This window comes from Calonectris borealis, chromosome 20 (genome assembly GCF_964195595.1).
Source record: "Calonectris borealis chromosome 20, bCalBor7.hap1.2, whole genome shotgun sequence".
Taxonomy (NCBI): Eukaryota; Metazoa; Chordata; class Aves; order Procellariiformes; family Procellariidae; genus Calonectris; species Calonectris borealis.
This window is the reverse complement of record NC_134331.1, coordinates 8,365,318-8,380,717: the sequence shown is the minus strand read 5'-3', so window position 1 is coordinate 8,380,717 and position 15,400 is coordinate 8,365,318. Positions and strand designations below refer to the sequence as shown.

The 15,400-nt window shown below is 47.3% G+C and overlaps 1 protein-coding gene across 4 annotated transcripts in view; it reads left to right on the top strand.

The window, feature by feature from the left end:
• Positions 1-15,400, top strand: part of GAS7 (growth arrest specific 7) — a 105,492-nt gene that overhangs the window by 48,319 nt on the left and 41,773 nt on the right. For all 4 annotated transcript variants that reach the window (XM_075169745.1, XM_075169746.1, XM_075169748.1 and 1 more), the window contains exons 3-5: positions 10,656-10,727; positions 12,000-12,085; positions 15,196-15,249. In XM_075169745.1, the coding sequence (XP_075025846.1) occupies positions 10,656-10,727; positions 12,000-12,085; positions 15,196-15,249 (212 nt within the window). The remainder of the gene's footprint in view (positions 1-10,655; positions 10,728-11,999; positions 12,086-15,195; positions 15,250-15,400) is intronic.

Below are 15,400 nucleotides of genomic sequence, written 5' to 3'. Positions count from 1 at the left end.
GCACAAGTACTAAGAAGAACCTAGGAGGCCACATGGGGGCTGGCAGGAAGGCAGTGGAAAGGAAAGGCAGGCTCTGCAAGTACAGCTTCAGGGATGTCTCAGCGAGAAGAACACCTTCTCCATCGCACACTTTGCCTCATTCAAGGCAGCCACAGCATATGGCTTAGAGCTGGCCAGAGCTGCAGCTCATAGTTACAGAGCAGCAAGCCCCGCAGAAAGCTTTTCTACGTGCTAGAAGCTACTAGGTCTGAGCTGAAAAAAACTGCATTTATGTGTGCAGTACTCACAGGTTTGATTTAGCAGATGGAGGGGAAATACTTTTCTGCTGTAGGAACAATGAATGGGAGACCAGTGGTTACTCTGAGAAGTAACTCTCTGAGAAGGTCCTTCCCAGACCAGCAATATTGGTTGTTCCTCAGCACTCTGTCCCTGTGCCCTTGAACAATACTATTCTGCCTTGGATTTTTTACCCATCAAGTTTTAGACATTAAAATCTCCTCCTAGCCAGTGTTTGGCTATCTCCACGCCCATGCTTCCCCAGTTTCTCCAGGCTCAGCATTACTACCCACGGGCACACAGCCCCTTGCACTAGCACAAGCGCTCTGGGATGTGTGCTCAGTCTGTGTTGTGCCACACCCACTGCGTGTGCCAAGGGAAGAGGAATTGGCTGTTTGAAGTGTGTAAGCAGCCCAACCTTCTCATCCCCATGTCCTGAAGCTCCTGCTGCCCTGCAGAGGAAGTCTGGGCTGCAGCAATGGTGCTTGTGACTCTGGATGGGGAGAGCATGCTGTGCAACCCACCCCTCTCTGGTCTGATCCTTCCCAGTGGCCAAGAGGGGTTTGTAAGGATGGCTGCTTCTGCTTCCCGGGGATGGGGGAGGGTGTTGGCAACTGGGGTTGATGGCAGCTGATGGCCTGAGGGAGAAGAGGGTCTGTACAACCAAGAAGGATGGGTTTAGGGGTCCTGTTTGCAGGCAAGGGGAGAAAAAAGTGTAGGAGGACTGGAGAAAGTATAAAACACCCTCGTGCACAGCTCCCATGCTGCTTCTGAACCAACCTGGCTGCCCATCGAATTCCCTTATTTGATTCAGAAAAAATACAAACACAGGCTTTTTGTTATTTCTTTTTCACCAGAACTGCGCTGCCCTTTTTGTTGGTTTTACCTCAGCAAACAGTGGTGGGTTCCATCCCTCAAGGCCGGCTGTCCGTCTGCACTCTGCTTGGACTCACAGGTCAGCTCCAGTGTTGACCTGTTCAGAGAAACACGAAATGAGGCCTCCAGAAACTGCCAGTTATCTTGTGACCTTCATATTTCAAGTGAGCTGGCTCAAGTCCCAGCCTGATAAATATCCCAGTGCTTTATGCACACTCCTCCATCTCTGTCTGTGACTCAGATGAGGGGTTGTTGTGTGTGGTCTTACAGAAGAAAAGCCAGTAAGTGTTTATGTGAAGTGCTGTAGACCTCTGTTGGCCCCTCAGGGCCTCTGTCCATTTCACCATTCAGCTGAGATTGCCTGTACCTGGCTGTGTACAGGGGTGTCCCTGTCCGTTCCCTTCCCAAGACAGGTATCATTGCAGCAAGTCAGCGAGAAGCTTTGTTGTTCTGCTGGAATTTCAAGAAACAAATGTCCCCAGGCCGGTCTGGGTTGCAAAACCACTGTGTGTGTAGCTTTCAAAACCTTTCATGTGTATGAGCTGATGGGAAGACTGAGTAGGAGGAAACCCTGTCTGGGAGAGAGGGCAAATAGACAGAGTGCTGACATTTACATTGAACCCTGAGCACATCTGGACAACCTGTGGGTCATTTGGAGGCAGGTGCAGGTAAGGTGAAATCAGTTCTGCCCTGGATATCTCCTACCTGACAGTCCTGTGAAATAACTATGTTTATTTACTTGCTGCTGTTTTGGGGGGTTGGCAGCAGGCTTCTAGCTGGCATTTTCAGAGCTTAAAGCAATGAAAATAGCCTGCATTTCTTTACAATGCTTTGTATTCGGTTCAGGCAGTGTCAGGACTGCTGGCAACTTCATGCAACTTACTAGGGCTGAGCCTCTCCCCTTTCCCAGGACTACACTGGCATAATCTGAAACAAATCTATATTTCTGAAGTCATTCCCTAGTATGACATTTTCTTATCAATAATAATTGTAGTTCTGTGTTGTGATTGCAAATGAGAGGAGACATGAGTCTGGGAGCAAATGAGAGCAGACATGAGCACAAGTGATGGGGAAGGATGTAAAGACATAGGGTACGACGGGTAAATGAAGGGGCGAAGGTGAGAAGCAGTCAGGGTGGGATGGTGGAGATGCTATCCAGTCTCTGAAAAGTGTAAAGAATTGTGTGCTTCACATAGCCTCATAAAACCATCTTCTGTGCACTTATCCATCTTTAAGAAAACTGGGTGAGCAATCTCCTCTGCTTTGATATCCTGTTCATCCTCTTTTCAGATGTGAGACTGTTGTAAGCCATTTACTGAATGGTGCAGGCAGAGCAGATGATGCTGCACATAACCTGGACTGTAAGAGAACATGGAAAACTTTCCAAGCTGCTCGGCAGGGGTGGCCTTGGTGTGTTTTCTGAAAGGGAAGCCCTAGGATCACACTGCCATGCTGAGTTCGAAAGTACCATGTGCCCAGAATGCACAGCTACTATGTGGTTAACCATACAGTTGCTCAGCATCTTTGGGAGTGGTTTACAACTGTGCGTGGGTGGTAGATTCAGCAGGAAAATATTTGATTATGCTGAAGAAATTCTCTGATGTGCTGCAGCTGTAATACCTCTTGCATTAGTCAAACAACAGCACTCCAGCTACCTTGTCCATCACATTAAAGATGACTTACATACTTATGACACAAGTGTGCGTGTGGCTTGCTGCCATCTTGCATTCTCAGCTGAGGTCAGCCTTACATGGTGTGTGCTTATTTCCAGGCTTTTTTTGTCTGTGGTGTTAACATCCTTCGCATTTACTAAACAGCTTTCTGTCTCCTGGAAAGCAGGAATTCTGCTTTCACATTATCTTGATCCTAATTAAGGTCCATATATTCTCATCATCACAAACATCATTAGTAAAATGCCACCTGCAACAGCAAGTTCTGGGACATGGGCTTTCAGGCAGTCCTGAAATGTGTAGCTGCAAGCAGCTGTTCCCTTGAAAGGAATCTCAAGTCCAGCGCTTCAGAGTGAAGTTTTAGGAAAACTTTATTGATCTGCCTGAAAAAATATGTATTACTTAGTATCCTCCTAGTACCACCAGCCAGTTTTTCTGTTTCTGCCCTCCTGGGTACCCTTTGCTGCTTATCTTGATTTACCCTTCACCTTTCGTCCGCTGAAGTTCCTAACTCCAAGCAAGTCTCTGATCCAGCTGTGCAACCACTGCAACCTGCAGCCTGCCTACTGACCCCAGGAAGAGCAGAAACAACAGGTTGTGCTTTTCTAGCTGGCGCCCAAACAATAACTGAGAACTCAGTGCCATAAACACATTGCAATTCCCTTGCAAACCTAGTGCTTAGGGACCTTAAACATCCTACAGCTAGTGAGCAGCTGGGTTCTTTCCATCCAGCATGGTGCTGTCTTTGTCTTGCAAGTAAATTTCCCAGGGCACCAAACCAGTATCTGCTAAAACATATTGGTCTGAGTGGTCAAGTGCTATCATGTCTAAGCCCCATTGGAATCCACAGCTGGAAACTCCACCAATCTTCATCCTCCTTGTGCTTTGTCCGAAGGCTGTTATCATGCACAGTGCCTGGCACAACATGGGCAGATAAGAGATGGTAACAGTGGTTGTGGTCATCTTGTATGCGACACCTTTGTCATTAGGACACTCACTGGGTCTCAGAATACCCACAGAAACTCAAAGGGACTTCTGCGTGTTTTGAGATTCTCCATCCTAAAATACATCATTCACTACATTTATGTCTTATAGCTTCTATGCAATGCCAGAGCTGAGAGCACTGTAACATTAGTATGTCGCAAGCTCAACAATTCTTTCCTAAGACACATAATTTTTAAGCATTGTAAGCACATAAAAAGGATCAAATTAAGAAGCACTGGGTGCAAAGGAAACCTCCCTACTGCACCATCATAAGCTAGACCTTAATCAAGAATATGAAAGCAATTTTAATTTCACGGGGTAATTGGAGGATGACAACAGACTGACTAGGAGAATTTTCTACCCTGCGATCACACAGTGATATTGCATTTTCGCTGATGCTGTTTGAGTGCGGAAGGGAACTGGGTGAATACAGTTCTCCAGAGGAAATGCACACGAGATTTATCCTGGCAGCTCAAGCACAGCCTGGAACGAATCTGGCTAATGATGGCACTAAGGCTATTAATAACAGTTGGTCGTTTTATGAGTTTACCTCCAACTTTTACCAAATCTTGAACTCTTTATTTTCAGAGAATAAACAAGACTTATTTTATCTTTGCTTGATTAGAAAGCAACCTCAAAGTGAGCTGAAAGCATGCCATTTCTTTGAGAGAAATGACCCAATAGTTTGGCTAGGCTGGCACGTTCCTGGAGCGCCTGCCCAGCACACCTTGTCGCGTCCCTGAAAGCCAGGGTGTGTGTGTGTGTCAGCCTGGGGCTTAACAAAGCCAGATGCATTAAAGGGGCTCTCTCCTTGAAGACAACCAGTACTGCGATGCTGGAAAGCAGTGAGGAAGTTCACCACTTGCAGACAATTCTTGCCACTTCTGAAGTACTTGCTAGACCCAAAGTGAGAGATCATGGATGGAAGGAATATAACCACAATCTACTCTAGTACTTCCTCTGCCTAATATTTTTCCATCTCTCTGAGTCAGTTAAGGAGCTTAGAAGGATTTCATCTGTGGGTTGAGGTTTTTCTTTCATATCTCATCAGCTACAGTCAACACCTACTCCAACTAAACTTACGAACTGCAGCTGAAATAGTAAGTCATCTGTGAAGACACCTAAGAGATGTCAAGCATTTTTATTACTTTTTTTTTCTCATAGAGATAAAACTTTTTAGTGACAGTTTCCCTCTGATACGGGATGCCCTAGCTAAAGGGTGGTATAGAAACCTGCCCTGGTAAAGTGACCTAAAACCTAGAAAAACAAAGTGTGTCTCAGAAAGTGCTGGAAATTATTATCACTACTAAGTCTGCAATGAAGGGCTTGCTTTTGTCACATGGTGTTTGCAAAAGGAGGGGCATGGTACAGGTCCCAGTGCTCATTTTGAAAGATCAAGTCAGGACTATTGTCAGCAGCTTTTCCCATGCTGTTGAGGTAGCGACAAGCACTTTTACCCTCAACACAAGGACAGAAGATTTCAAGAACTCTTGAATGGTGCCTGTCTCCATGGCGCTGTTTTGGGACTGAGGATAAAAGCTGTGTGGCAGCCTCAGTCTCTTTTTTATTGAACTACCTGTGGGATGGAGCTGGATTTCAGTTCTGACACTGCAACTAGTTCATGCTCTACATGGTGCTCTGCTTTCAGCACTTGCACGATTGAATCTCATGTTTCACGTAGGTGCAGAGAGATTTGCATCTGTCACTTCTGCCTGCTTTTCATGTCTCTTTTCATTAGGTATAAGGATGGAAGTAAAGGTCAGGGCCCTGGGAGGCCCATGGAGCAGTGTGACCTCGCAATGCAATGACAAGACCATTTAGAGGACTATGTTGCAGTTCAGAGGCTCGTGCATGGGCTGGTTGTTTGGGCTTTTTGAGCTGATGTTGCTATAGGTGACTCATATTGGGTTCAGTACTGCAGGGCTCACTGGACCAAAACGTTGGAGCACAAAGACAAAAGAGCTGCTGTGCTGAATCAGGAGAGTCCTCAGACTCTGGTCTGCAGGAGGTCAGGAGGGGAGAGCCAGCACGGTTCTCCCTGGCCTAGAGTCAGTTCTGTGAAGTGACACAGAGGTGAGACCTCCTCATTCCAGTGAAACAAAATCTCCTTGTGCTACATGTCCTCTACGGAACAGGAGGAAAACATTTTCATTGTACTCTCATTCACCCACTCCTGCTTCTAAAGTTTTGAATGGTTTACTCCAGTCTCAGGGCATTGCAAGTGGTTTCCCCTCCTTACGTGCACAAACCCACACACTCCCTCTGCCTTTCCTTTGGGCTGTTCCCCCCCTCCCCCACAATATAAAGAAATGAAATGCCATGAAACCCTTTCTGATTCATCACAAATGTGGGGAAGATCTTAGTAAGAAACAGAAGATAAGGTGTGAGAGCACTGACAGCACTTTGTTTCGGCTGGCGAGGTGAGGTTTGCTTCCAGCAAAGCCAGCTGTAGTGTGGTGGCTCCAAGCAGCCTGGAGGTTTGGACTGGGGAGTGCAGTACTGCGCTGTTAAAGGAAACCTGTTTCCAAAGCAGGGCTGTTTGCACTCCCTTCGACTTACAGGTCCAACCAATCTTTGCACTTTGGGGAGCCATGGACAGGCAGCAACCTTGCTGAAAGCCTATGGAGATGCAGTGGAGCAGCAAAGGAAGGTTAGGAGGTTTGCAAACTGCACATATGGGTGATTCCTACATGTCATTGGCAAGAGCAAAGTGAATCCAAAAAAGATGAGGTAAGACTGTGGGGCCTGTTCTACCTTACTGTGAATATCACTTCTAATTCTGTATGTTTTCAGGAATAGTTTGGGAGAAGCTTGCAGGGTTTCTTCTTGTGTCATTGAGGAGGGACCTGTTCTGTTGCTGTTCTTCATCCATGTCAGAGTGACCTGTGCAGCTTGCACAGCTTCACGTTATTCAGGGCAGAAACTGGGTTTGGAGCTGCTCAGCATTACAGATTTATTGCTGTTAAAACCAAAACAAACTCCAAACCTATTTATAAAGACATGAGATAGTGCCAGCAGTTGGGTGACACATTGTAGCTGCTACAGATCCTTAAGACCGGGGAAAGTTTCTGTACAGTAAGCAGACCCGGAGGTCCTCTGGCTTGCTCTGCCCTGTTCTCGTAGTTTGGCCAATGAAACTATGGAGCGTTTAGCTCCTAAAATAGCACTACACATGACACCATGCAGAGGTACTAAATCCATTCCTGAAAGCAATATAAGCACACTCAGGAGAGATTATGCTAGAACTTTAAGCCCTGATATTTGGCTGATGTTGTATGTTCAGACTGCAAAGCAGCTGCTTTGACCTCAGAGCACTACTGTATTCATGGAGAAGGGACACAAAATTCCTTCTTCAGCTGCTACACTTTGATCACAAAAATTGTCTGCATCGGGACGTCCTCAGAAGCTGTGTTTCTTGACTAACATGAGGTCCCAGAGTGTGTGGCTCTCTGAAGGCCTGACACATCGTGTCATTTCTCATTCTGCCAAACAGATGCAAAGTGAACTTTCTTCCCCCAAACACCACAGGTTTCCGCTTTCCTTTGGGAGGAAATGTTTAACCACATCTGTGAAAACCCTCTTTGGTTCTGTTAGCATGTATCACTTGGGTCTTGTAACTATTTTTCCTCTCACTACGTCATTTCAGTTTGAACAAGTGGCTTTCTACTGCCTTGCTGTTTAGTAACTAATTTCCAGCTATCTCCCAGGGCTGCAGGACTTCTTTCTGTTCGCGGACCTCCTTCGCAGTCCAGAGAGTGACAAGGAAACTACTGATTATTCCTTCCCCTCATTGGCTAAATAGAATAATTAACATGTGGCTGATAAGGGAGGACAGAACTTGTCGGTGTTGGTCTGCCAGTGCTAAATTACGCTCTCACAGAGTAAGAGGTTTTAGCTTGTCTCCAACTACTAAAAATTTTTCGCTGGAAAATTGGGTGGGATATAAAATCTTGTCCGATATTGAATCTATTCCTAATAGCAGTGATCATTGTTTTACCACAGTGTTACAAGTAGTCTTCAGATTTTCCAAGCACTAGGATCAAAGGCTGCATTTGGTACTCCAAGACGAGACTCTGTCTTGGCTATATCAAACAGGGCGTTATGTCTCACGAAGCCTTTTCTAGTTATGGAAAAAATCACACACCCACCGGTCACTTCTACTCATGACTAAGCTGCAGAGAAATTGTAATGTTACAGTATTATCTTGGTAAATTTAGTTGCTTCCAGTAGATGGCATTACAGCAGTGCAGTCCTGATCGAAGTTAGTTCCTTTCCTTGCTTGGACTGCTGGAATAATCCCTCTGTTACTCTGTGCACAGAAGTGCATTTTTTTTTCTCCTAACACTCAAAATAAATGGGGTTAAAAACATTCTTGTTCTTTTCATTTCCTATCCAATAAAAGATGTTATTTCTATTTTATGCTTTTTTATAGCATTTTTTGTTTTATTTTTCAATGTGCATATCTCAATTTTTCAATGTGCACAATCACTTTATTTTAGAAAATTTGACAAGACACTGAGAGTTTTGGATTGTATTCACAAATATGCTAATCACTGGGCACTGCTCTTTCATGTATAAAATTTCTGCCCTGAAGTTATGCATCTGGGCTTTCTGTATGGCAGAGGGGAAGAATTAGGTACTTCACACCAGCTTCACAGCAGCTAGCAGGCAAAGTAGAGACCAGTTAGAAGAAGCAGTTGCTAATTTTAACCAATTAATTACATTTCAAATATATTTGTTAGGTTTTTAGATACATTTCTCTGTACAGTCTCAAAAATGCAAAAATATTGTAGACAGATATGCTTGCATAAAAAAACCCAAGCCAAATATGAAGATAACTGTTTTTACTGCTAATCTCAAAGTCAGTTCTGACAAAAACATGTTATTCCACTGATTGCACTTGGGCATAACAAGAGCAGACATCACAACCTCTCCACACAGATCTCCAAAAGCCATTCTTTAAAACATTTGTCTTAAGTCAACTCACATTATTCATTAATCAACAATTTACATTAGAAAAAAAACCTACCAGAAACGTAGCGTATTTTATTGTTTACCTTTGCATTACAATAAATGTAAATTAGATTTTGTCTTTATTTAACCATGCACTTGTGTATTTTAAGCCAAGACAAGCTGACTCATAAAAGACAACTCTTAGCATTTGGTTTTCCTTCTGTTTAGTTAAAAAACATTCCAATTCTTCCTCATTGACCTAGCATGGAATTTATTAACTTACTACCCAATTCACAAAAAGCTGAGTAAAATTTAAATATTTCCCCATGATTCATCAAAGCTTCTAGTCCACCAGGTTTTGCATTTGCAAGGGAAAAAAAAAGGCTCAAAGTATTTTTCTCTGCAAGCAAAAGCATGCTCTGGCTTGGGGAGAAGGGGAGAGAGGGGGAAGCAGGAAGCATCTCAAGGATTTGGGCATCACAGGTGTGGGTGATGGCACCTTCCTCCATTTGGGATCCGTAATCCTGAGTCCTTTCCTGAAATAAGGAACCTAACGCAACCCTTGAGGACATCTGGACGTGTATATATGTGCATGAATGTACATATAAAGACAGATAAAACAGTACTCCCTTCTTTACCCCATAGGCCTTTCATGGTTCTTGAAGCATGTTAACATCCTGTTTGTTGCTCAAATAAGCATTCACCCAGGATAGGAGGCCTTATGTGCCTCGATGGAAGTGCTGACTGCCAGCCCATAAGCTGTTATGCCCAAGGGCTCTCTCAGCATCTCTTGCCCCGTTACTGGTTGACCATGTTCATCCAGAATATTGAGAGACATGCAGGATTTCAGGCTTTGGCAGGCTTAGATGGCTGTTGGTTGGGATTTTGGGAATGACAGTTTCAAACAAAGTGGCCAAAGTAGTTCTTTGACTTGATTACACTAACTTGCTTATTTTCTTATTTGATTTTGGCAGTCAGTCAGTATTATTTATTTGGTTTGGTACCAATATGTTTATTCAAAAGGAATGGTGGCTTGGGCTTTCTAGCTAGACTTCTGCAGAAGTTGCTGTTCTAACTCCACTGTCTGCTGTTTGCAACTTTTACGAAGTTTTGCAATTAAATCTTCTGTATTTAGCATGCGGTCAAAAATAATTTTCCATTTGCTGAGCAAATGAGCAGAATGGTTAAACTACAGAGGAAACTGAGAGGGGAAAAGCAGCAGCCATCTTCTGAGTATCAAAACTGGTGTGACATAAATGTGCATATCCCAGCTGCTAAAGGACCCAAGTGGAAAAAAGGAAATTTGCCAGGGAAATTGTTTTTTGAGGGAAGAAAACGCTACGGTCTGTGTATATGTCAGTAAAACAACATCTTTGAATTATTCACAGCTGCCTTTCACGCAGAGAGCAGGGGCAAAGGCACTGCCACTGCTTGGTCCTTGTTCCCAGGGTGAGGGCCACAACTGGCTGTGCTGCAGCTCCGTGTCCACAGTGGGCTGCAGGTAGGACCCCGCGCTGGGCTTGATTTAACTACACCTGGAAATGCTGTCTGTGCAGATTGTGGCAGCAGCTCACAGGCAGTGATCTGTGTGTACAGCTGTATCCCTGCTTTCTTGTCGAGCACGGCCCTGGGGCAGACCTGCACTGGAAGAACCAGTGATGCAGCTCCCAATCTGCTCTGTTTTGACCCATCCCAGCTCACTGCCAAGGGAGCGGGGGCTGGGAAGTGACAGCAGAAAGAGATGGGAGGAGATCGGGAGTGCAAAGAGGTGCACTTCCTCACAGGGTGAGAACCTGGTTCAGAGAACACTGAGGGTCAGGCTCATTTGTGTGTGTGTAATAGACGTAACTCTGACGAGTGTGCAAGGTCTCCATCACTGATGTTTCCCTTCAACAGAAACGACCTGGGAGCGGCCAAGCAGTGTGCCTGGGACTCCAAAGAGCCCTGTGTCACAGAAGAGTTCTGCAGGTACTGTTTGATGCTGTGCCTGACCACTGCATTGGGTGAATCTGCTTCTCTACCACTCAGCAAAGGAAAATGTTGTGATTACATGGGATGTATATTTAATGTACACAGTCACCTGAGCGTAGCAGAATAAACGTGGTGGGGCTTTCCCTTCCGATACATCTTCTCACCTGCTGTTTCCCTACTGATGCATTTTCCAGCTGGTTGTCTGAAGTGTCTGCTTAGAGCTGAGATGGCTCCTTCCTTAGAGCATGGAGGCAGATGGTGACCCAGCGGTGCTGCCAGCTCTGGGAAGAAAGGACAGGCTGCCTTTCCCAGTCCCACTTTCTGCCGGGGCCGGGGAAACAAAAAGCTGCAGAGGAACGTGCGCTGGCTATAGCTCTTGCACGCAGAGCACGTGCAAGCGTTTTAGCAAGTGGTAGCTACAGAGCTGACCACTTCACCTCTGTCCTGACTTGAAGTTGCAGGGAATCAAGTAACAGAGAATCAGCTGCATAACTACTGAAAAGCTTCAGGTACTGCAGAAAGACAAAGCAAAGCAAAAATTACTCTAGAATAAAAAGTGTTAAATGTAAAGGCCATTGCTGCCAGCTGACTGTAAATAATGCAGTCTAGAGGATGGTTTTCGAACTGATGCCCCTCTATCAGCAGAGTGGGAAGTATGCTTGAAGATTGCGTATTTTGTTGTGACCAAAGGATTTGTGATGTAGTTGTGTGTCATGTTTTAATCCTACTTCGAGCATTATGCTTTGCTCAGTATATTCCAAAATTAAAGTACCCTACAGCTGTATACATGAACCATAAACATTTTACAAAGCTTGCTTCCTTGACATGAAAAGCCCATCTCTATTAAACCCGTGCTTTTTACATACCCTGCTTCTTCAAACACATCATTTTACCGAACAGCAGTATGGGAACTGTTTTGAGTTTGGAGGTCTCTTTTTCTTGGTTCTTTCCAGCTCAGTAACTCCTGTTGTAACTCCTGATAAGAGCCCGCTGCAGGAACCTGAGGGCGGAGTGGGCCCATGGGCTGAGCTTCTGCAGAGTCCGGTTCTGGGTTCTTTCTGGGTTGGAGCTAACACATCACATTGCCACCCTGTTGGGATGGGGAAAAGCATCCATAATTTCTTAAGCTGGAGGCAGTGAACATTGGTGACTCAAAAAAGGCACCGTAATTTGTATCTGTATATTCAATTATGTGATTAGCTTTTAAAATGTGCAATTATTCATTTGCTACCAGCAGCAAGCCTGCTAACTCTACATCTGTTCTTACAGTGAATGGCTACCACACCTCTGGGACCCCGGTACACCAGCTCGACTCTGGCCATATGAGCCTCCGAAAAGCCAGTGGGGACCCCCAGGTAAGTTCTGGGGAAAAAGCCAAACAATGGTATCCAAGAATAAATGGGTCTCCACTTAAGTAGTTTAGGAATCTGCCCAGAGCAGGAGATCAAGAGGCATTTTCTTTTAGAAATTGTCAGATCAGACAGATTTGTTGCATCTAGAATAGTTAGTCTTTGTGTCCAATGGGTAAAACAGTATAAAATGCCAAGATACTTTGGATTTTTTGTCCTATCACTCCTTTCTGAAAAATCCACCAGGCCACTTCAGTCACTATTAACAAACCTACAAACTTTCCTGCCACTCCAGCCTGAAGCCTGGACCTGTCTCCAGCACAGTCCTCTCTCTAGACTTGCACATCTGCCCATGTCTGTATCTCATTGTGTTCTCTTGCAGCTTTCCCTCCCAAAGACAGTATTCACAAAGAATTTGTCTGAAGCTTTTTTCTCAATTACTTCATCCATTCCTGCATGTCCTTTTACAGGCCCTCCTCTGTGCCTTACGTAGCCCATGCCTCACCCAGCTCAAGACGCTGACTTGTGGACAGCCGTTCTCCCCTGCCTGTTTGTCCAAATTTTCAATAAATATCCCTGCAGTTTTTCTTGCACCACTTCATGTCCCCGCGAGAGTCTTCCCTTCAGGTCTGCAGATGCAGCACAGGGCCCTCTTCCAGCTCCTCCCATGAAACTCTTCGCTCTCTGCCAAAACAGCAACAGCTAAATAGCAGGGGGGTTGCACTCCTGTTAGGTTGTGCTTCGCTGCCCGCTGGCGTTTTTCCCCTGGTGGTACCGGACCGGAGTTCTCTGTTTCATTTCTCTATTAACTGGTAGGTTTTTCTGCAGTGCAACTACTTAAATACACCCAGTGAAATGCATGTTTGATTTGTGTGCTGCTACCATGCTGACCTGGGTTGCCTGTTGCTCTCAGCGTCCCTCTGATGTTTCCTATTTCTTAGTCTAAATTTTGTTTTGTCTGCCAACTGTCCCTCTTTGCCTCAACCCACTTTCTCGCCCACTGCCTCCTAGGTAGTGGCCTTCAGCCCTGCCCTCATCTGTGCTGTTTCAGGTAAGTCAGCACTTCTGGTTTTGCTTGCGCACCAGTGGATTCATGGCATCTTCCATGATACAGTCCAGAGCTTTGGACTCCCTATTCCTTCCACATTCACATCAAACATCTTGCACTTAACTGTCCTGTGCTGCTTCTTCTCTGAGCTGTTTGCACAGGCTGGAGGCAGAGCATGTGCGCACCTAAACTAGGTCAAAAGTTTTCCAGAAACTGATGTAGTGCATTACCAGATACCCCTGTCCACACGTCTGCTCTGAGTCCCTCAGAGAACTCGAATAAACTTGCAGGCTGTGACTTCCTTTTAAAAAACCTATGTTAATCCTTGTGCAACAAATCTCATTTCTCAAGGTATCTGATTCACAATGTTTTTGCAGTTGGCTTGGTACACAAGTCAGGTTAACTGACTCCCCCAGAACTTCCTTTGTAATAACATTTGCCACTTTCCATTTTTACGGTGCTGAGTCTGACTCGAGTTTATAGCCACCTTTTTGGTCAAATTCACATGGGGACTCCATTGCCATGCACTGGTTTGGTCAGCTGACTCAACCATCAGACTGACAAAAATCCCTTTCATGACTTTTCTCATTCACTTCAACAGCCCCCATGATACTTTCTTTCCATTGCTCCTTTACTACAGGTTTTTCCAAATTGAAGTCCTGGCTTAATTCCTGCTTTGAACCTATAACTAGTTTTGAATCTATAACTAGCTGCTGGTGCCATTAATTCTAAGAGCAGCTTGTGTCCACGCCCGCTTGGGAGCCTGCTTTTCCTGGGAGCTGTGGAAGAGTTCGCAGAAGAGTCCTTAGTAAAGAAAACATCTGACCATAAACTGGTGTTTGCAAGAAGCTGTTCTCTGCACCCTCAAACTCTCATACACTTTGGCCAGTCCCTCTCCTACTTGCCTGTCTTGGGCCATCCCAAGCTGCTTTACCTTGACTGCCTTCTTGTCTGTTCTTGGCACAGGCTGTCTCCTGCTGCAGAGCAGCTTCCAGGCATTCTCCAGGATGCTTTCTTAGAGCTGGGTAGCAGCCATCATGCAAACAAACGCTGGCAAGCTCAGCCACGTTTCTTGGAAACAGGTCAAGGGGGAAAAAGCCACAACTGAGAACAACACGGAGCTGTACTGTACTGTGCTGGGCGCAGGGCCAGGCCTTGTTTACAGCTTCCTAGAGAGCAGCTAAATGCTGCCTGTTCAGGTTGTCACAACTGCCACAAAGGGAGCAGCAGCACAGCCTGGCCGGCCAGCGTCCCACAGGCCAGCAGCGGGCCCGTGTGAAACCGCACGCATTCAGTCCTGGGCACGTTGCTGCTGCTGTGACTTCAGCTGGACGTCGAATTTCAGGCTGTAGCCCAAAGGGAGCGCGCTGTTCTGGGGCGCTGCACGAACACTGCCCAGCGGGGGTATGCTCCCCCCATCCCAGCGTCCGGCCTTGCTCGTCTCCACGGCGGCTGCTGTGGACGCGGTGCCAGGGCAGGGCGACAGGGGCTGGAGTCCACGGCACAGCCCAGCGACTGCTGCCAGGAGCGGACTCGCACGCTGCGGATCAGCTCCCGCTGCGGATCAGCTCCCGCTGCCTCCGAGCCGGCAGCGCGCGGGCAGCCGGGGCAGGACCGCACCGGGGCCGGTGCGTGCCCACACCTCCCCGGCAACGCGGCTCGGCCCCGGCTACCTCCCACAGCCCGGCGCGGCAGAGGCGAGAGGCGGAGCGCCAGGCGGGTGCCGCTCCGAGGGCTCGGCCAGCAGGCGGTGGGGTCGGCGGCCCGCTTCGCCCGGCTGGGAGTGGCTCCGCCGCCCGGCCCGGCCCGGCTCAGTCCGCCATTGGCCGCGCGGGCTGGCGGCGGCGAGGGGGGGCGGCCCTGCCGGACGGCGGCGCCGCCTCCAGCTTCCCCTCGAGTCGCGCCGAGCTGAGCCGCGCCGTGCCAAGCCGCGCCGCGCCGAACCGAGCCGAGCCGAGACGCGTCGTGCCGCGCCGCCGGGCCATGGGGTCCGCCTAGCGCGCGGCCCGCGCCCGCCATGCTGGGCTCCGAGAGCGGCCGTGACGATGCGCCCCGTTTGTTTCCACAGACCCCGGGGTCCCCGGCGGCGCCGCGGCGGCAGAGCAAGGAGAGCAGCCTGACGGTGAGTGCGGCGGGGGGGGGCCGGGGTGGGGGGGGGCGGTGGTGCCCGCCGGGGGCGGTGGGGGCTCCCTGCTGGGCACCGTCGGGCGCCCGGCCAGTGGGACAAGTAATTTTGGTGTTTAAAGACTAATAAATCAGGGGTCCAGGGAGGC